Here is a 22,737-nt window from a genome sequence, read left to right on the forward strand (position 1 = left end):
TCTCTCTCTCTCTCTCTCTCTCTCTCTCTCTCTCTCTCTCTCTCTCTTTTTTTCTATTCCATTAACATAATTCGAATAATATTAATTTAATCTACGTATTGGATGTGGCTGACGGCAAAAAGAAATAAGACAATGAATTCAACACGCGATTAGCAACTATCAAATATACATTTCGTGTAAAATGTTTGACTGACAGAACACAGAGTGGCATTTGCAAATAATATGCAAAAATGACATGGGAACTATACAGAATGATCCTAAACTAAAGTTAAATCTAAAGGCAAACAAGTCATGCTAAACGAAAGAATTAAAAGAGGAGACCACAAAAAATTGAATAAAAAAAAATATTTGAACAAAGAACGCGTGCTGTAGTCACGCTCATGTAGCTGTAAATATGAAATCGTTGCAAACGAACTCAGCGCAAATAATTAGTCACAGGCAAAACACACACGAAAAAAAGTACACAGAAACGGAAAGGAAAGGACGTATTTCGAAGCATATGCAAATCACGAATATTTTAATATCTTAAATCGTCTGTGCTTTTAGCTTATGTTGTTACGCGTCACCTTTCATCACTTACCAAAACCTCTGAATATGCCCAAATACGACCTTGGCTGTATGCAATTACATTCACCTCTTTAATTGGTTTTTCATTCAAAAACTATCACCATTCAACCAACATTTAAGGTGAAAAAAATGTTTTTTCTTATCCATTCCATCTATCTCTTTCTCAATATGAATGAAAAACAAAAACTTACGTTGATGCCAAATTTGAGTTCTTTTCACTTTGAACCACATTTAAGCGTGTTTGATTTGTTTTGAAATCATAAATTTTAATCAGTCAACAGATGTGCTACAATCATCTTATCTATATATTACGATTTGATCATAAACATAAGTCACTTTCTTGGCGGTCTTATCACATTCGTGCTGAATTATTTACGTCAAAGAGAAATCCGAGTCGCGTTTTGTAGTGTATAAATTTAAAAAAAAAACATCAAAACAATGACTAAGACAAATGTAAACATGTTACACACTTGCGCAAATAGAGAAAAAAGTGTTGTGCGCATAAACGTTGAATGAATGAAAAAAAAGAGAAAGAAATTGACTTGGATGACGAATAAGACAATGTTTTGGATTCAAATCATTTCATTTCATGGGAATTGCAACTCAAATTTACGGAAATATGAATAATCACATTTCAAAAACATAAACTATATTTTAAGTCAGTCCTTGACAATAAACTCGAAACGGAGTCATACGGTGATTTTATTTCTTTTGTTTGCTATTGCGAGTGAAATAATAAATACGCCAAAACAACAACAACAACGTCAACGACAACGCAGAGCATATGGGTGACAAATGATTACGTTAAATGTGCACGTGCAGCCAGATTTTGTGATATTTACATTGAATGTGGAGCGCGAATATTCGGATATCGGTAACTGTATGACGTTACAATAAAAACAACAATCTAAATTGAAATTTTAAATAATTGGCAAAAAGATCACGTTTCGCACTATCAATAATCGTTTTATTTTATTCAATGAACAAACCGTATGAAATTATGCACTTTCGAACGAAAAATTGCGAGCATTGTGACCGACAATTTTGTTGTCATTATCGGGTCAAAATGACTGTTTTCTAAATCCAAATAAACTCCAAGTACTTTTTTAATTGATAAAAAAGAATTTCGCAGCAAAAAAAAAATGCATGCACGGTCTTTGTTTTCTTTAAATTACGTTTTAAAATTGATCGCTCAATTTAATTTGAAAATGCGTTCTTTTTTACGTATTGCACGTTCAAAGCGTTTTCTTTGTTTGAAATGCATTTTTCAAAATAACAAAAAATAAAATGCTTTTCACAGCGATTAAGTAATTATTGACATTACTTGGTAATTGTATGTTTGTAAGTGCTCAATAACCTTTGAAAGATTGTGTTGTTTGGCCAATGCTATGCGCTTATCTAGTTGCATTGCAATACAATTCCAAATTTCGATATCACAATAAATTGCATGAATTCGAGAAATGGACGAGAAGGATACGAACAAAATTAATTTAAAGCAAACATATGTCGAATACGATGGAAGAAAACAATGTCATTTGAATTCATACAAAGACGCATATTGTTTGGACACACGTGGCTCGAAATGGACACTTTATTTCTACGCTTTAGCGATCTGTTGAAAGCATAAGTTTTTCAATTGAAATTACAAAAGTGCACGCATTTTCATGTTCGGGTATGGCTTTAATGCACGCAGCTAATGTCTGGACAAAATCATAATATTATTTATAAGACAAAATGTTCCGAATGGAAATTGTAAGCAAATAGTTTTATAGAAAGAGAGAGAGAGAGAGAGAAGGCGGCCAATCCTTCAGCACGTATAGAGCATTTCATTTTTATACATTGGTTCCATTCATGGAGATTGTTCTAAGTTAAGTGTTTGTTGTTGGAATTGTGCTGCTATTTGAAACAGAGCATGTCTCGCGTCCCAAAATGTGGAAATACACAGTTAGAGTTATGTATACAGAGCATTTGGTTGTTTTTACCATTAATCGAAGTGTTGAATTATGGTTATTGAATAGAACGGAAAAAAGTAAATAAAATGGAATTTGTGTGTGTGTGTGTTTTTCTGTTTATTTTATGGTTGCCGCTAATGTTTTCATTCACTTGTTCATCGTTTGTTTCTTCGCCACGGCAGCTAATGCACATACAATTCATATTGCTGTTGTTCCTTTCTTTTTTTGTTTCTGTTCATATCGTTGTTTTTCTCATCTTCATTTTCCCAGCCATTCATTCCCGCTGTTAAGATGAAAATGGTTTTCTTTATGCATTTTCTTTCTCTCTCTCTCTCTTTCTTTGTGTTTTTTCTGTTACTCTATCATCCAGACGAACGTTCAACTCTGAATTGTCGTCGTAATGTTTGCTGTAGCGCATTGAAATGACACAATTATACCCAATGTTGTAGTGGCTCTTCATCAGTTCATGTCGGAAGAGTGCGCACTTCTTTTTTCCTTTCTCTCTCTCTCTCCTTTATTGTTCAAAGAAGAAGAAAAAAAGAAACGAGAACGTATACTTTGTTACGTTCAATTTAGTTGCAATTATAATTAACTTTTTCCACTCAAACCCATTCAACAGATTATTTAAATAAAAAAACGTTTTTAAGTCCATGTTTAGAAAAAAAAAAATGCTTGAACTTAATTCACAATACAAAAACGAATTTTTAAATGAATTTGAATGAATATTGATGCAATATAAGCGCGTCGCATAGAAATTATTGTGATGATTTATTCTATGTCAAGATTACGAGTCTGTGTTTTTTTTCTATCGTTGTTCCTCCTCGTCTTTTCTATGAACTGGCGAACGGTAATGATACTGTGTGTGTTACAACAAAATGAATTGCAATTGAAAGGATGTAAAAAGAAAATTAGTATTTGTTTCCGTTTGTTCTGGTGGCGCCACATGGACTTTCAATTTGATTTAATGTTTATTTCATTTATGATTACGGGTTATAACGCATATAGATAGAGCGATAGAACAAGAAAAAGGGGTGAGATGATACTGATAATCAATCGCAAAATGAATACGGAGATTGAACTCATTCCATATTGTACAACAATTATCATTCACGCATTCTCCCCCCCCCCCTTTTACCCTTCGAAAGAATATATTTTATGCAATTGACTTTTTTTCTCACCCCAAAGATACGTCCACGGCTTATAATCATAATTCAATTCAGAAACTTGGGATGACCCCGCGCCAGTATTCATCCACTGTTATTGCAACAACATATTAATAATTATCTGAATACATAGCGCACAGCATTACAATCACGAATATCCTATAGCACATAGCACAAAGCAACAATAGTAAATCAGTCATCAATTCAATTTAATAATAATTATTTTTTTTTTTCACTGTTTTTATACATAAACAAGTGTCTGTACAATGTGTACATATATTTTTTGTCAGTCCGTTTGACGAATGATTACGGCGCACTTTTTATTCGGTTTCTACATGTGTGAGTATCATTTGATCTGTCGTTCATCTCTACAATGGACTTCATATCTGTCGCTCAAATGACTATTCATAACAAAATATATTCGATTGCATTAGCCGAGCCAGCTCTGCGTGTGTATGTGCGAGCGTTCGCTGATTCTCTTCATTTTATATAGCTTTGTGTCACGAATATCTTCGCAGGTCAATGAATTGATGATCAATGAACCATTTTTGCACACGGAATACATATTTTGTTGTTATTGCTGTTGTGCGTTCGCTTGCTTTTATAATATTTTGCTATTTGTTCCGTTGATTAACGAATTTGTGAGAGTATTTTTTATGGCTTCGTCGAACATCAATACGTTTTTCATTTAACACATGGGTTAAATATATTTTTGGTCATCATATTTACGATCGGTATCATAAATAAATAATTTAATTGAATTGAATATAAATTAAAAAACAACAACAACCAAATTATTCTTTTTGAATTGGAAACACTATGATGCGATAAAATCGAACCACAAGCTGTCACTCGAACTATTGAACGCACCGGCCGATATTGATACAACATCGTATGGCTAAAGGGAAATCGTTTGTGACTGATTAATCCGTAAGTGTGTCCGGTGTGGGTGCAAATCTTCTAGTCAATTTTCCTTGCAAACGACAAAAAAAACCATAATAATTTGTTGGCATGGTTTAATACGACATTTCAGCCAATAAAATAATTAATCAATGTCTTCTGATAGCATCGATGTCGAATTGGAATGAGAATTAAATTTTTCATAGTTTTCCAATTCGCTGTGCTCTCTCAATATCGGTTACACCTAAAGCAACTGTTTTATAATAGATGAACACACATACACACAACCACATGCAATTTTACGGTTTATCTTTCAGCTTGTACAATTTTCCGGCTATAAATTACACCATGTACTGGTAACATTTAATGAAACTTTATTAAAACTAAGCTCAAGATAATTAAAACTCTTTCGAGATGAACCAAACCATTGAACATTTTCGCACAAAGTTTCACAAATCTAATACTAGAGAGAGAGAAAAAAAATGCAGATGAAAAATACGAGCGAATAAAAAATCCAAAATTATTTTCATATATAAATCTAATCTAGACGTATCGTCGATTGACAGACAATTTTTGTTATGGTCGTGAAATACTATTTACTGTAAATTGATTGTCGACACTAATGGCTAAATGCAAAGCTATAAATTTTGACGGCAGTTGCATAATAAATGCAATGTGCAAGTCATGCGCTTATACCAAACATTCTATCGCTAACTGGTCTAATATTTAAGCCTCATTTAATTTTTGCATTCATCTGCCTTGCCATCTGCCCTATGTGTCAAGTATTTTTCATATGAACAACTTTGCAAGAAACATGATGCAAGAAAAAAAGGATAATACGATGAAATTAAAATACAATCGGTAATTTTCAAAGGTAAATTGAAAACTTTGAGATTTTGAACATAGAGATGAAACGGTGAATTGAAACTCAATATTTAAATTGCTCAAGTTTGATGTGGCGCATTGATTTATAACGATACAGAAACAAAAAACAAAGTATATACCATGTTTTTTTCACTTTCAAACCATTAACGGGTAACAAACATTTATACTTGTTAAATTTAAGATATCGAGTTATTTTACATAGACGCAGAGAAGCTAAGCCAAAAAAGTACGAATGAAAATGCCACTTTTATTGGGCGTTGTTACTAAATCGCAATAGTCTAAGAACGTATTTTTATTGGAACAATTGTTAGACCTTCTTTTGTTACCTACATTTTTTTTGAATCATTTTTCTTTCCGATTCGATTTTTTTCACTTACTTACACACTAAATTTTGAATGCATACATAACAAGATTACCTACAAAATATGTACGAGAGAATCGCCGAAACAAATCTTTCACCGAAATTTCCATTAATTATACACTTCAAACGAATGTTGAAATCCCAAAATTGCGTTTCAAGACGTCTAATTACGAGCATTTTGTCCAATGGATGGTTGTCTTTCAATTATTTTCGTGGTTAACAAATGATAACTGTTATCATTTTGCATCAAACTCATTGTCATTTAGCACAGCAGTACGGTCAGAAGAGAGTCTTTTTTTTCATTTTGATGAGTTTAAAATACTATTCAAATGGTAAGCAATAGTCAAATTATGACTTGGAATTCGGTATCAATTGCACTTTGTCAAAGCAGTTTGTCCATTACCTTTTGAATTCATATGCTCTGCTGGTTTCTTGGTTATTCGTATTCATTTTCTTTGTCTAACTATTTACTCACGCAAACGAGAAGAATGCCTTCTCAGTAACACGCCTACGTAGAATTACATCTCATATGTTACATTAAACGCGTTGGTAAAACTCTTTAATTAATGTCATAAATTGGTTTGAACAATTTCGCCAAATTCAAGTTTCATAAATAAAAATTAAAATTGTAATTCAAGTAGATACCAAATGGTTCCATCAACATCATCATCTCTTTCTCGTCTACACCCCTTTATCTCTTTCTTTTGCACACTTTTAATTGTTTGTTTTAATTCGTACGTTCGTGTCGCAGTCTCATGTTTAAATTTTAAACTTATTAAAAAATTAAATGTTCAACTACAATTATTTGCTGGGTGTGTGTGTGTCTGAATAGCTGAAAGTAAAAATGAAGCGCATCTTTCTAAAAACTAGAAAATGAAATATACTTCTTATTTTTGTGGTTTAGTTCATTGAGTTGAGCAGCTGTTTGCTTTGTATTGCACGCGCCGCACAGATCATTATGTTCATTATGTTTGACAATTGTATTTCTTTCAAAATGTATTATGTTTCATTTTCGTTCACACCCATTCATCGTATTAAATTTTGCGAGAAGTTTCGACTTTAACAAAAAAAAAAATGTGGAGTAAATTCATTAAAATAAAATAATGAATTCGATCCGTTGATCATTTGTGAATTGTGTGTACGAAAGTTAAAGCGGGCACAACAGTCGCATTTTGAACCGATGTTTTTTCCTTTAAAGTTAACACTAATTGCGAATTCATGTGTTTGACACACATTTTTCAGTCATTGAAATGATTTTTCACGAAGGTCAACGAAATAGTTAGAGCATGGTTTATGAAAACGAGAACGAAAGTAACGCACTTTAGAATTCGAACTTTAAACACGGTCAATAAGAAATTTTAATTCAATTAAAAAAATATATGTGTGTGCTCATATTTATTATTAAGTGAATGAAGAGTTGTATGTGTGTGACATATACATGCAACAACACTATGTAAACAATGGAACACCCCCCTCAATGAAACAAATTTACAATATTAAATTGAACAAAAATACTTCTCGTTAAATAATGGAAAATTCAGAGAATCAGGAAGTAATCAATTGGAGGATTCAACACAAAACCCCCACATTCCTCCCTTAGTTATGCTACTAGTACACTTGATAAATGTGTCGATTTCAGAATGTTGCTAATCTTCAACATATGAAAATTCGAATGCAATTAAAATTAACAATACCAAATCAACTGAAATTACAATCATAATAAAAATGGGCAATAGACTTATTTTTCGTTCTTTCACTATGTGCTTTGATTATGTCTTTCTATATCATATTTACTTAATTTTTATTCAATTTCTCCAACAAAATGATAAATAAAACCGAGATCTATCTGTGCACAGAAAGTAAACTAACAAAGTACTCGCTGATATTCGACACGAAAGACCGAATCAGTATAAAAGCAATGAACTTTGCAGCCCATATTCAACAGACGTAAAACAAGATAAAGTTTTTGCATTGTTTGTCGAATGGACATTATGGAATCCACAATTTATTGCTTCGGCATATCATACTCATAAAACATTCAACAAACAAATTGGCCTCTTATTCGTTTCGAACAAGCTTCAAGTACATTTTGCACACAGATAAACACACTATAGAAATATGATGTATCGATGGTACATTTTTAATCTGGTCTATGGTTGTTGTTTGTTTCTAGATATTTTGCAATAGCTTATCACTCGCAAGTAAAAAAAGGTCGATAAAATTGATTTAAAAAACGTTGAAGATGAAAAGAGATTTTGTTGAGTTTATTGAATCGTTTCTCTTTTGCATCATTTTTGGATTTGTATGAATTACACTAAATGCTTTCAAACTTTGTACAATTCGAATTGGAAGCAAAAAAAATAAGCCAGGTGTAGTGCTTTGTTTACTCTCGTATTTGTTTACGATTAAAATTCATATCCAAATGTGAAAAAAAATAAAAAAAATCGAGCAAAACGAATGAAGATATCTTCACCTACGAAGGACTAATCGAACCCCTGAAAATAAAAATAAAATAAAAAAAGGAATAACATCGTCTCAGTTGATTTTTGATTATTTATAACGAATATTACAGAAAATTCATAATTTTTCATCGAAAAAGACTCTCAGAGCATTGTGAGTACCAGAGAGATTTTGATGTCTATTACATCATTTATAAATGAAGTTTTTCCAATGAAGCTGCATTGCATAAGTTTGGAAGTTTCATAAAAGAGATTAATTAGTTTAATCTAAGTCGATGTTATTTAAGTATAAAATCATCCGTTGAAGTTGATAAATACAATTGAAACGGACTGTGATTTATATTCAAGGCGAACTCGCCAAAACAGCGTCAAATTGTCACATGACCCATTTTAAATCTATAAACTATTCAGAATTGTTGTTGTAGTAATTTTTTACACCGTTTTATTTGCTGTTTTATTATTATGAAGATGTAGTTCATTTTGTGATATCTTTTATTTTGGTATGGCGATGTCTCAAATTTAGTTTTATGATGTGAAACAAATGACCGCAAATAGTTAAAACTATAGCGAAGCTGTTTAAAAAGTAAATCTCGATTTGGAGGAGTTTATGGACACTTCCGAGCGCGCCAATCCACATTTAAGTGCAAGAATGTTACAATTCTCTTTCGTTGTGTGAACAGAGAGAATCGTTTGTTCGGTCTTTTATATTTCGATGTGTAAATGTGTGCGAGTTGATAGGGATATTACAGTTTCAGCCACATTCATTCATAATTGCTTCCAGTTTTTCATTATTCGCAACATTTAAATGCATACATGCTCATGAATATGCATTACTTTATGGTGAAGCAACACAGGAAAATCAGTTTTATCCAAGTCAAATGATTTTCATACGGTCATTATAAGCAATGAGCTCTCTTTCACACTGAAATGATAATGAGAGAAGCGTTTTCTTGGGACTCACAAATGGCATCTGTGTTTATAAACTATATCGAAAGAAAAGATGAAAAACGTCTTCTGTAATTAACAACAATATCAAGTGCAATGACTCTCGACCAACAAGACGGAAAATGTTTGTTTCGAGAGAGGGAGAGAGAGAGAGAGAGGCCAAACACAAAACAACAATGCAAAACTGTTTAAAAATGATTTGAATAGAAGAGTAGAGCGAACGAAAAAATGGCGCACAATTAAACCAAACAACAATCTAAATGCATAATTTGCAGAAAACATTAATTAAGTTTGTTTGCGTATCCTTTTTATGTGTTTTTTTGTATAATCTCCATATTGAATACATGTATGTATGAGATGTGTGTTGCCAGTATCACAAAACCGGGTCTTTAAAACAAAAACTAATGGCGAATTGTTAATGTTTTTCATGCTGATGAAACTATAAACACCGTTGTTGCTACATTTTTTTCTCGCTACACTCAAAGTTCTTGATTTAATTCAACAAGAATTTTTCAATTTAATTTTTTCGATTTTTTCTTCAATTTTAATTGTTCTTCTAATAAGATAAATATGATTAAAGCTAACAATTTTTTATTACTTTCTTCTTCACTAAAAATGTTACTTTATGTTGAAACCTTTAAAGCTATGTAAACATTTTTTTTAAAAAAAGTATACTTTATAGACTGTTTTGACGATGTTTATTTAGTGTCACATTTCGTATCCGAGTATAGATTTAGACAAAAATCACTCACCAACGTTTACTTCTCTTTTTATGTGTATTCATTTTGATTCGGCATACTCTCTTCTATTAGTCAGCTTTGTGCTGTCGGAAAGGGCAAATGAACAATGTTTGCGATCGTGACCGAGCACATATTTTTGTCTTAGAAACCATAAGGCCGGAAATGGTGTTTCCTTGTTGTTAACAGATTGCTCTATTTGCATTTAAACAAAACAAAAAGGTGGCACACGATCGCCATTACAATCATTGTATTTTCAACGGCAGATTGAAAAGAATATGTGTATCACAATCAGCCGCATAAAACATTTTATTGGATTTTATCATTTTCTTGAAATTGTTTGAAAATCCATTTATCAGTCTGATATGAAAATAACACCTCCAATGGTTATGAATTCCATAGAACATTTCGGTATAATGAAACATGTTTAACTTCCATCTTATGTTCCAAGTCTAATCTTTTTTCACACATCCCAATTTTACTGTTTTGAAAAGATTATATTTTATTGTATTTATTTCGAGTGAATTCGAAAATTGTCTCCCATTTCGAGCAAAATGAGAAAATGTCAGTTTTGTAAATATTTCATTACTATTTTCCGCTAGATGATTAACCGCGATGAAAAATTATACTAACGATCTGTCTATTTTTATGATGTGATGTAAGTGTACGTACATTTTCGTTGAATTTTCGCAGCACAGTTCTTTCTCTTTTTTCGATCGTTTCATTTCACTTCGAAAGTAAAACGAAATATTTTTTCGAATGAATTTTTCTTTTTTTGCCAATACATTTAGCGCCGTCTGAACAGCACCGTTGAACATATGCTGCAATATTTTTTGCTCTCGTAAATACAAATTTGTCATCACATGGTGTGAGATATGAATAAATACGTTTCACAAAAATATAACCATAAATTTTCGGTAAACACATCCAATGACATTTTAACGTCATTACTTTATGGCGGATTTAGAAAACAGTTTTCCCTCAAATGAATCACAAAATTAGAATTTTAATTGAACCGAAATAATTTTGCAGTGAGAGCACCGAAAAAAGTCACACTTGTGTGCCCCAGGCAGTCCATTAAATTTTAAGCAATTCTATTATCACTCGCTTCTGGAATTGTATGCCCTGTTGTGATGAGATGAAATCGTGTGTACGATAAATTCAGGACGAATCCTATCTAAATATAGGCGTTTCATTTGGATTTTTCATTACATTCAAGTTTCAAACCAATATTGAATATCCAATATTAGAGAAATACAGGGTAAAAAGAACACGTCAAAATCCTTTCATATGTAAATTTCATTTAATCGAAGAAAATTTAACTTGCAGAGAATGGGGGGACAGAGAAAACCATTCACTAAATTAGATCAAGTTAGCACTGCCGGAGATTGTTGTGAATAAATTCCGATTTTTGACGAAATTGTCAATGAGATAGAACGTCTAAATAGGGAATGGGATCGAATAATGTTTAATTTTCTGATTTTCCTGACTTTCAACATAGTAGTATCAATATTTATACTGAATGTAGTTCAAAATAGCTTTGTTTACGAATGTTTGATTTGAATGAATTGGTTCGACACTCTTTAAAATCATAAATCGAATGACAATACCACAAACAGAAGTCATTGAATTGAGCAAATTTGGCATAAGTCGAAAGTTCTTTATCTCTAACACAACACTAAGGGGAAAACATGATTCACTGTGATTCGAAATGACTTAAAATGGTTCTTTGTTTGGATGACATTTGAAGTGTATCTGTGTGTAAAAAAATATTCATGGAACGAAACAAATTCTTTTTCTCCGATAAATGTTATTTTTTAAATATTTTTGCGACGCATTTTATTTTTATTTATTTAGTGTTTTTTTAATGTTAATTCAAATAAAATAAATTATAATATTTAGAATTCATCGAATGATGACTAATGATGCTTGTTTGACATTTGGATGATTCATCTGATTCATTGTTGACTAACTGAACGCTCTAGAATAAAAACAACGTACTGAATGGTTGTTATATCAAAGCGGAACACGGCGTTTTTTTAACATAGATTTGTTGTTGTAATAGACGACCATTCAGTACGTTGTTTTTATTCTAGAGCGTTCAACTCTACCATCACTTACAATGGCAAATAATGTAAAAAACTGCATGATGGCGCCATCTCTATGTGCTCATGAAAATTAGAACAAAAAGTTTGTGTAGAATGTTAGTTGTTTGAAGTTTCAATACGGAATCATTTGTTGTGACCGTGTAAATTGAACAAAAACCGATTTATTATTTGTATTTGGTGAATTTGTGATGGAAAATAAATTGAAATTACTTTGCACAGTTTGTGTCATCGAAATTAACTGCGAGGACGTTGCATATCACATGGTTTTTCTTCACACAAAATCAGTTGACACACAAAAATGTTTTAATTGCCTTTGGTGCTCGTTTGGATCGCGAGTTCAATGCCAAGCACATAGAGCTGTCGCTCGGAACGTGAAGCTCAAAAAAAATATACAGGTGATATAGAAAGCAAGTGAGGGTAGGTTCAACTGTTGTCTACCCCCTGTATTACACATGTGAATCAACAGTATTTTCTATTTTCGCCTAGATTTTCGCTTCATTTCAATCCAATTTCCCTATTTCTATATCTCTTCATCTGAACTAAAACTTAATTTGACTGTTTTAAAGACGTTGTAAGTGAATTATTTCAATATTCATTGAATAAACTCAATGTGATACCAAATTGAAAATGAAACGTGGACAGATACGCGGACAAAGTTTCGATACACTTTGCATAAAGTTTGATTTCAAGACAGCACCTCATTTAAAACTTACACCACACAGTGTCCACATTTAAACCAGAAAATTGTTCAAGTGCCAATAGAATCGGAATCGTTTTATATAGATTTCTTTTAAAATGAAACTACTACTGGGAAGCCAATTTATTTGACAATCAAAATTTGAATAATGAAACTCTTTGACCAATTGTCACCGCATTGTGTTTAGACATTTTCGAAGTTATTGGCAAACCTCTTCTCTCTGTATTCTATTTTCAGTTGATGCTTGCGCTTATTTGCATATCATGTGTGGTTGGAATATTTTCGATTCCCATAAACCGTAAAAATAATGTTGTCAAAAAATGTTGTTTTAGTATTATATTCTATGTAATGCACAAATAATTTATGTAATATTGCTCACGATCAGAATAGATTCGATTTTAATGAATCTCGTTTTAATTAGCACGTATTTAATAAACATATGAATATATAATTTTATTATAAATTTTCCCATCATAGTTCTGTTCAATCGAATTGCGTTAAGAATTGGTTTCAAATTGAATATATCTATCTACTGTTTTGCCAGCATGTGAATATGTGTACAACGCTTAGAATAGCTACAACCATATTCAATTGGATTTGCTAAAATGATTTAATAAAAGTAAAAAAAAAATCATTGTTTGTCAAAATGGATGGTCGATTCCAATCGGTGAGCTAAGTAATAATGTAAAAAAGGCGTACTACCGATGCCAATATGCCATTCAAATTAAATGCAATGATTGTATGTGTGCGCGAATCGATATTTCAATCAATGTAAATTTCTGATGCCTTTTTTGCCTGTGCAAACACACACATTCATCGAATGCCAAACGATAGGTGGTGTGATAATTCACTTCCACAATGTGCACTCACAATACCCTCAATCTATCTCGTTCGTCTACGTCTTCGCCTGTCTATTCAAAACTGTTGGTTCCGTGTGGAAAAATCAACGAACGCAAAATTAATTTGTGCTTTGACGCTCCCAAACATTTTCTATAAACTTGTTTAAACTAACCCAAGCCATCCATTTGAAATGTTCTTTCTGTCATTTGGCCTTCTCTTTCTATCTCTATTCTATCGTTCTTTCTTTCTCCCTCTCTCTCTCTCTCATTTCTTCTTACTTTATTTTTCTCGTTTTCACATTGCATCGATGCTTCGTCATCGTAATGCAATGGTATTGTGTAAATGCTGTCGCGGCCCATACTTCGGCAGGATGATTGCATGAACTACATACTCATACATGCGAAGGGAAAAGTAATTAAAATTTTATCAAGGCCATATGCTTCATTGGTTTCCAACCAAATGCTCTTTCGAAAAACCGGCACATTTAATACGACACATACACAATGTACAGAGAGCGCAACATATGCATATGCGTATGAATTTGAATTCAAGACCCAAGTTCGAAACGTCCACAATCGCTGACATGCTACATAACTATGTCGAACATTGAATAGTACAGGAGCCCTTTATAGAACCGTTTTTGTTATCCAATATCTTTTTTTTTTATTCTGCACTTCCTTTCGTCATTCCTCGTCACCCCCGTTTTTGCGATTCCCCGCCAAAGACATGCAAAGCATTCAACTCATGTACATTAGTGTCAATCATACTACGCAATGAATATTCATGACCGAGCGTCTAGTCAATGCAATCCATTTGTTTTGTCAGTTATTTGCAAATTTTTCAATGAGCACACTTCATTATTCAATTTTATTAAAACTGTTATTTAATAATTCGTTTTTATGCAGTCTGCAGGAAAGAAAAATTGATCAACATTTTTGTTGTTATTGCATCAAACAACGTGAAATTAGTGACTAATTATTAGTCAAAAATGAATTTAAGATAGTTTATCATTTAAGAGGATGATTCATCATCCGTTAAATTGATGTATAACTACAGATGCGCAAATTCTATCAACAACCCTCCGGAATCACTTTTTATACGATTGGAATATACCCAATTATTAAAATGAAAAGAAATTAGAAAAAATTGTCACATTCGTTCATAATATTTATAGTATGAAATATTAAATATTCTTTTTCTTTCCACGCGTATTCATTCCCATTATCATTTCCTGTTGCATAAAGAAATGCAAACAAATTTTTTCGTTAAATATTTTGATAATAATAATAATAAGTTACATTCAAAAATTGAAAACAAAGTGATCACTGCGGAGAACGATTTTCATATTTTAATCTGTTTGAAGCATTTTTGAGCAGTTTGTCTCTTTATTGTGGTTTTCGCATTACAAATACTTTTGCGCGAAATTCAGGTAGACAAGTTCCGAATTTAAGCGTTTATTTCATCGTGTTGAAGCACAGAAGTAAAAGTAAAAAAAAAAATAAGAAAAAAAAAATCATGGAAGAACGAAAGAAGAAAAAAAAAAAACAAAGAACGTGACAACCTTAAGAATACAAACAAACGCCTCGTTTGACTGAATAATGAAGTTATCATTATAATTGCGGAAATACAAAAGATCGTGGCATAGCAATACGAACGAATATTTAATGTTTGTTGTTGTTGTTTTTTTGCTACAACATAATATTGAAATGAAGTGCATGGTGAGAAGACGATCACAACGATATATTTAAAGAGAGAGTGAGGAAAACGGTGGGTGTAGAAAAAAATAGTCAATCTAGATTCAATTAACTCGATGGTTGAACACAAGAAATCTATTTCCATTGAAATTCGTCGACCGGCACAAATAATCTAAATAGTTATTATGAACATTTTAACTGGCGCTCGTTTGAAAAACCATTTTGCATTAATACTATCTCTGTTAAAAGGACGAAGACAAAAATAAGATAATACACAAAACAACTGAAATAAAAAAAAAAATGAAACGAAGAGCGACAAATGAATGCTAACATTGTGCCTTTGAATGTAGAAAAAACCAGACAGAGGTACGGCATATTGGCTTTGGCAGCTAGCAATCAAATAGCACAGGTAAATCATTGATTTCTCTCGAGAACTAGTACAAAACTGTCAATATTAGCCGAGCTAGTGCCAATGAATTATTTAGCCAGATTGTTCTATTTTCAATTCTGGATGCCATTTTGACTGTAAGAATGCAGGCGATTGTCAATGGAAGATCGCTTTACAAGACACATACATACCTTGTGAATTCCCAAATGTACTTTTATTTTATTTATTTCCGATCAAAATGCTATTTTAGAAATGGTTCTCAATGCAATCAACCAAACGAAACAAATCCAAATGGAGACATACACAGAGAGGGAAAGAGAAAGAGAGAGAGAGAGAAACACAATGTTATACATTGTATGCACGGAGCTCATAATGTGCTTGTGCATTGCATCGTAATTTTTTAGGTAATAAACACTGCAATTCGATTGATTTTTAATGATGTTGGATCTTTTTTCGACATTTCGGTTCCCTTATTGATTTGGTTATACACCTACACGAAAAAAAAGTGAACAGAATTTGCCAGAAGCCAGGTTGGCAGTTATTCTTAAAATTAATGGGTTTGAAGTACATTTGTTTTGATTATTTATTATGCGCTCTACACGAAAAATTGAAATCAACATTTTTTTTGTGTATCTGATTTCAACAGATTATTTTTAACATTTTGATTTCTTGACTTTGAATGTATTGTAATTCTTGACAAGTATACAGTTGTATTTGTGTTTAAAGTGCGATTCTTCATTTTCAAAATCGACAACAATCATTTATAAATAAGGTGACGTGTGATGACGGTCGAAATTCCAACAAAAATGAACGATGAATCATGCGAGAAAAGAATTCATTCTGCCTGAATATGTTTGGTCAGTCTGAATGTCTGAATTGCAGAATGTCGACAGTCGACAGCTTATATAGAATAAAGGGACACTAAATTTGAAATAATAATTTTGGCATATATCTCGTTAACACATATACACGCACACAAAAACAATCGAAAAAAAAACGAGTCAATAAAAGAAGAGAAGAACAGACATGAGTGGATCCAAAAACAGACCACATCTGCCAATAAAGTGTAGAGTGTGTGCTTTTTTGTGTATTGCAAATTATATAAACATTATGTATGTGTTATGTTGACGTTTCTAGTCCTGGTTGAATGAAGACTATATGCGACTCTATGTCAATAGGAAGAGAGTGTAAATAAGCCAGACACCCAATCCTGTTTAATTATTGGCGATACGATTTCACATATTCATAGCCTTCGTAGCTCGAATATCATAGAAATGCAAAAATTACTCTAAGGCGACGAATATGTACGCCTTCGTTTGAAAAAATGTCATTGAAACAAATAGATGTTCATAAATGATGACTGAAAAAAAAAAACGAATTCAATTGAACTTAACTTGAATGCATGGCGTTGAAAAGGACATTACACATATGCATAGCATTTATTGTGCACAGAAACCAAACAGAGATGAATTCAATTACAATGGCAACGAAGATGGTAAATGCCATCACAAATTGAAACTGGCGAATTGTGTAGTACGATTGGATTTTTAAAATTGTTGACTACAGTCAACCTGTTTATGTCTACTCAAATATAAACGAAACTGGTTTCAAGAAGTCTGCACATTTAATAGATATGGACAATACACTTCTTTTTAGCTCAGATCCGGTTCAATTTGCTGTTTTTCTGTCAAGTAAAGGTCTCTCATGACCACGAAGCATATTTAACAAATAAAATATGATTTTTCGCCATTACAAAAATAAAAACCGATCTTTAAAGAGCAGGCATTGGATGCTTCTATCAAAAATGTCGCATAAATTGAAGATTCAGAAACGCGGAACCTTTACTGGTGACTCAAATGGTAATAATATCATCATGATACGAAGCATCGATGGCAAAAAAAAGCGAGAAAGCATCGAATCTTTTTTTCGAATTTAAAACATTCAACAGCTTATTCAATGGGAGCCGCACACGCAGTCGGTGTTAAAACCGTCGCCCTCATCGTTTATAAAATAGTCGGACATTATACAGATGAGTATGCAAACAAACATGTTGCATCGCACTGTCATTATACATATATGCACATACGGTACACACTTTTTCAGTGCCATCAGGAAGGTGTGGTAAATATTTGATTATGCTATTTTTTACCGTGTTTGTTAATGATAATTTCATATATAAATGCATTGCGCAACAATATTTATTTATATATTTTTCATACCACATTGAAATCAACAATGATTGAGCCAATTAACAGTTCTTTATTGAATTTTTTTTTTCTTTCAAATTTTATTTTCATTCATATTATTTAACTGAAATGCGAACATGATCATAGCGCACAGAAAAGCACATCCCATTCATTTTAATTAATCATAAATTATCTGGTTTGGTTGGCGTTGAATTAAATCAACGCAACGATAGGCATAATAGTAGTAGTATAGTCTACTTCTGACTAATATGTCAATCATAAAGCTGAAACCATAATGAAGTGTCTGGCTAAAACCAACGAAAACAGTTGGCTATGCAAAACAAAACCGAGACCATTGATTGTGTAGCACTTCGCATTTTCAAATTGTTCATTGACCATTTAATTAACAAATAGCAAAGCAATTGGACATTTCTAATTTCAAATTTTAAATTCTATTTCAACGTCGAATCGACGATAATATTCAGCTCTATTGAAATGATAATTTATGGACAGGGGCATCCAAATTGGAAGTTCCAATATCCAATAATAATATTCTTATTTGAAAGCATTATGTGTTGCAGATAAGTACAAACGTATTTGAAATAGCGAAACTTCTAAATGTACATCACTTATTTTCGACTTGTTTTGTGAAAAAGGGGAGTATCTTACCATCAAGTTGTTATGTTCGTGGTTTTGTGATTAAATAATAGATACCAATGTACTATTCAAAATCGATGGTATTATCGAGGTCAACGGCTTTGTATTGCGTATTTCCGATAATCATCGTAACCACGAATATTTACAGTAAATCAAGTTATTGTTCACTAGTCAAAATGTGTGAATATTCGTGAATATGCGTGGTTATACACCAATAAAAAATACTTCCGAGCCGCTAGCCAAAAATGTATTAACTACATTAAGCTTCCGAAAACTATTCGTACTTTTATTCTCAACGATATGTATATAACGAAAGTTGAATCATCTTATATACGTATCTTATTTCATAGTAAGAATGATACGGTATTATTTTTCCATTAACTAAAGAAATTCGTATAATATGTCATTTTTTTTCGTAACATTTTCAGCAAAATTATTTAATGGAATTTGGTTATTTGCCGAAATCTGATATTGAAACGGGAAACCTACGAACCGAAGACCAATTAAAAGAATCGATAAAAAATCTGCAAAAATTTGCAAATATTCCAGCGACTGGTTTGATTGATGAGAAAACGATGGCATTGATGAAAAGGCCACGCTGTGGTCAGCCCGACAATCCAAATGTGCCGGATTTCTTTGCAACGAATCGCCTAAAACGACGCACACGAAGATATGTAATTCAAGGACCAAAATGGACAAACACCAGTCTCACTTGGAGGTATGTGACTATATATATATTTATTATTTATTTATCTATGTGTACAGCAATTTTATCATAAAAAAATAGAATATATATCTTGTTGATGGTGTGTCGGTCAATCAAACAGACAAAATGAATATGATTTTTATACACTTCACCGAGTTTAGCCAGTGTCAAGAAAAAAATTGTATCTAAACAGTATGGAATTTATTCTGATTAAAAGAGTTTGTGTGTCGAAATACATCAGCACGTGAGGGACCTCTTTGTAAACACTCAAACACCCCTCTTATTCATATTAAAGATTTGCCAGACACTATCTTCATCGTGTTTTCTCTGTGTTAGATACGTTGGTTTGACAAAAAAAGGAGAGAATACACTGCAGCCCTGTTATCCAAATGTGCTCTTATGAAGACCATTGTGATTAATCATAGTTATATGAAATGGAATATACGAAGCTTGAAAAAAAATTCTTACAAAATAATGTCACGCGTTTTTTTTTTGTTGTTGTTGTAGTAAAGCTTTAGAGAGTAAAATTTGAAATCTACATGGAATTTGTTTTCGATATCGCATGCGGTTGCACGCTTGAACAGCTGAATGGATAACATATAAATTTTCTAAATTGTATGGAAAGTTTGAATCAAGCAGAAATCTACATGCAATGTGAAAGTTTTACAACCGCAAAACATGGCAAAAATTATGGAGGAAACAAAAACAGGATGAAAAAAGAGAGTGCTGATTCTATTCCTTATTCAACATATGTTCAACCGAAACGGGCATTGGTTTTGTTGCTCTATGAATTTATTTAAGCCATTTAAGGCACATTTATTTATTTACGATCATTGGCTCTTTTTTGTGCAATCCGAAAATAAATTTGCCTGAAACCACCATGATAACATTTCATCCGATGAAACATTAAACAAATTTTCTTTGAAATACCTTTTATTTTCAAAAATGTACATTCAAACATCATTTGACTTCGCATCGTTCAAGCATCGAAATGAAGAAAAACAGGTCCCAATAAGGTTTCTTACATATTGATATTTATATTGAATATTAAAAATAATTGTACTTTTAACATCCTTCTCATATTCTTTCGAAACAGTGGCCAATATGGCCAAATATTCATATGAACCACGATTTTACTCTGAAGAAAGCGTAGTGGTGAGATGTTATTTTGGAACACGAACAAAAATTGTAAGAAAAGCAATTAGATGCAATTAGTATGTAGCTATTGCTGAATATCGATAGCAACGAATCGCGAAATGTGAGAGTACTCACATCAATCGTGCACTTAAAACATGCCACGCAAATTGATTTATGTCAGAAATGAATTCGTCTATTGGAAGTAAATTGAGCTTTGATGTGGATTTCTAAATAGAATTTCCCCTTCATTCAATTAAATATGAGGAAGCAGTAGAATGGCATAAAGAAAGAAGAGAGCCAATGTGTAAAATGAGAGCGTGGAAGAAATAAGATGGATTCAATAAAATGTGAACATTGAAAATGCAAAAATGGAAAAAAAATTAATTTTCAACAAGAAAGTACAGCCGTTCGACGAAACACCATTAATATCCATGCATAGTCTTATCATTGACCGTCTTTTTCTCTCTCTCTTTCTCTTTCTGTGGATTTTTGTGGTATATTTATTTCTCTAATAATTGACGCTTTAAGTTCAAAATCTACGTTCCATCGATTGTGTATCAATTAGTCTAAGAAATATATTGTTTTTCAACCTATAACATAAACCCGTGGCGTCATATCGACCAAATGATTGACTTAAACGATATTTTCTATAGATCTATCCCATTTGTAAGTACGGTTAAACGAGAGATGCGATAAGTGTATGTAATTCGTTTCTTACTAATTACTATTAGTGCTACTATATGAAGAGTGAAGATGTCACGTGTTTCAATAGCATCATTTAATGAAGCTTTTCAAATGATTACATTGAATAGTTTAAGATATAAATATATGAAATAATGCACAAGCATAAAATGTTGTTTGAAATCAACATAAAAGAAAGTTATTGCTGTTTTTGTTCTTGGCGTTCACGTGTCTTCTCTATCGAAAGGCACGTGTACGGCCTTTTATATTATATTTATGCTGAAACCCACGCATTATGAATACGAAGAAGTGATTGGAAAAGCGACCTGTTCATTGTACATCACAAACATTTTCAAACCACCGTGTGCTTCTTGGTTATTTAATACCTTGAATTACAAGTAAACTGAAATCTTTTTTATTTTTTGTTTCACCGTTCAACTATTTAATTGTTCAGCTCAAGAAGAAAGCGAATTGAATTTGTGTTCCATTGATCTCCAGCCAGGAAAAATAAAATAAAATCTACATGGAAAAACTAAAGTTTGAAGATTTTAATTATTTGATTGTCGCCTTGTTACGGGTTTCACTAAAGATGGTGGTCATTTCAAAATAGTATCATTCTATGTTATCCATAAGAGAAACAAAAAGTGGTACATAAGCCCAGTCAGTAGCACACAAACAAGAGAATCGAAAATTGTTTTGAATGTTGCTGATTTTGATGTAAGAGAGATGCCATTGTTTAACATTTTCACAATGATTCACATCAGTTACAGATGCTATTTTCCCTGTTTATATTGATTGTGTATTTACTCTTTGCCACACGAGTTATGAAACGCATGAATCGAATTGCATTTTCTGCTCGAATACAATATGAATTTGAGTGAATTTAAAGTAAACGGTTGTGCAGACATGACACGTGATTCAAATGTATAGTAGTTGTTCGTCATCAAATTATCGCTTCAATTTTTCATATGTAATTTTGTTTGTTCGTTTTGATTTAAACAAGAAACTTAAAACAATTTTAACTTGTAACTTCATGTTTTTATTTTTATTTCTGAAATTGTTGAATTGAATCGGACATTCTGATGTTTAATTTATTGAAAATTCGATTTTCGGTTTAAAATTTTATACGTAATTTTATGTATAGATTTAGCATTGTTTGCAACGTGTTGTCGCTTCTTCTTTTTCTTCGTCTTGTTAGAGAGAAGGCAAATTGTGGCAGCTGCAAAAGTAATTTGTGTCAAAACTGCCAAAATCTGTCTAGTTCAATAAAATTTGCCAATCAAAAAAGCATCATGTGATCCTTTTTTTTGTCCATATGTATATCACTTTATATTGCTTTCATATATATAATAACAGTCTGATTGGAAATGTTGCTTTAATGCTCAATAAATTTTGAACGAAATCGAAACAATATTGACGAATTTGACGTTTATCGAATCTGTTGCGAACCAATTCAATAACTAAATGCTCTCGAGTTTTTATCATCGGATTAAAGTTATGCACCTGTAATCAGTCTTACTCTCAGCAACAGTACCATAAAATCACAATGGTACGATAATTAAATTTTTTTAAATGAAAAAATAAAATCCTTTTCGCCTCGATCACAACACCAAAAAGATTCAAACCACATCTGACCCAAACGATATATTTGCAATGTATATATGTAATCGAATC

General features: G+C 32.1%; 1 protein-coding gene across 2 annotated transcripts in view; it reads left to right on the forward strand.

Moving 5' to 3' along the window:
- Window positions 1–22,737, forward strand: part of LOC116352236 (matrix metalloproteinase-2) — a 68,332-nt gene that overhangs the window by 4,588 nt on the left and 41,007 nt on the right. For both annotated transcript variants that reach the window (XM_031784662.1, XM_031784663.1), the window contains exon 3: window positions 18,968–19,257. In XM_031784662.1, coding sequence (XP_031640522.1) covers window positions 18,968–19,257 — 290 coding nt within the window. The remainder of the gene's footprint in view (window positions 1–18,967; window positions 19,258–22,737) is intronic.

This window comes from Contarinia nasturtii, unplaced genomic scaffold (genome assembly GCF_009176525.2).
Source record: "Contarinia nasturtii isolate CC-2019 unplaced genomic scaffold, AAFC_CNas_1.1 Cnas_scaffold_187, whole genome shotgun sequence".
Taxonomy (NCBI): domain Eukaryota; kingdom Metazoa; phylum Arthropoda; class Insecta; order Diptera; family Cecidomyiidae; genus Contarinia; species Contarinia nasturtii.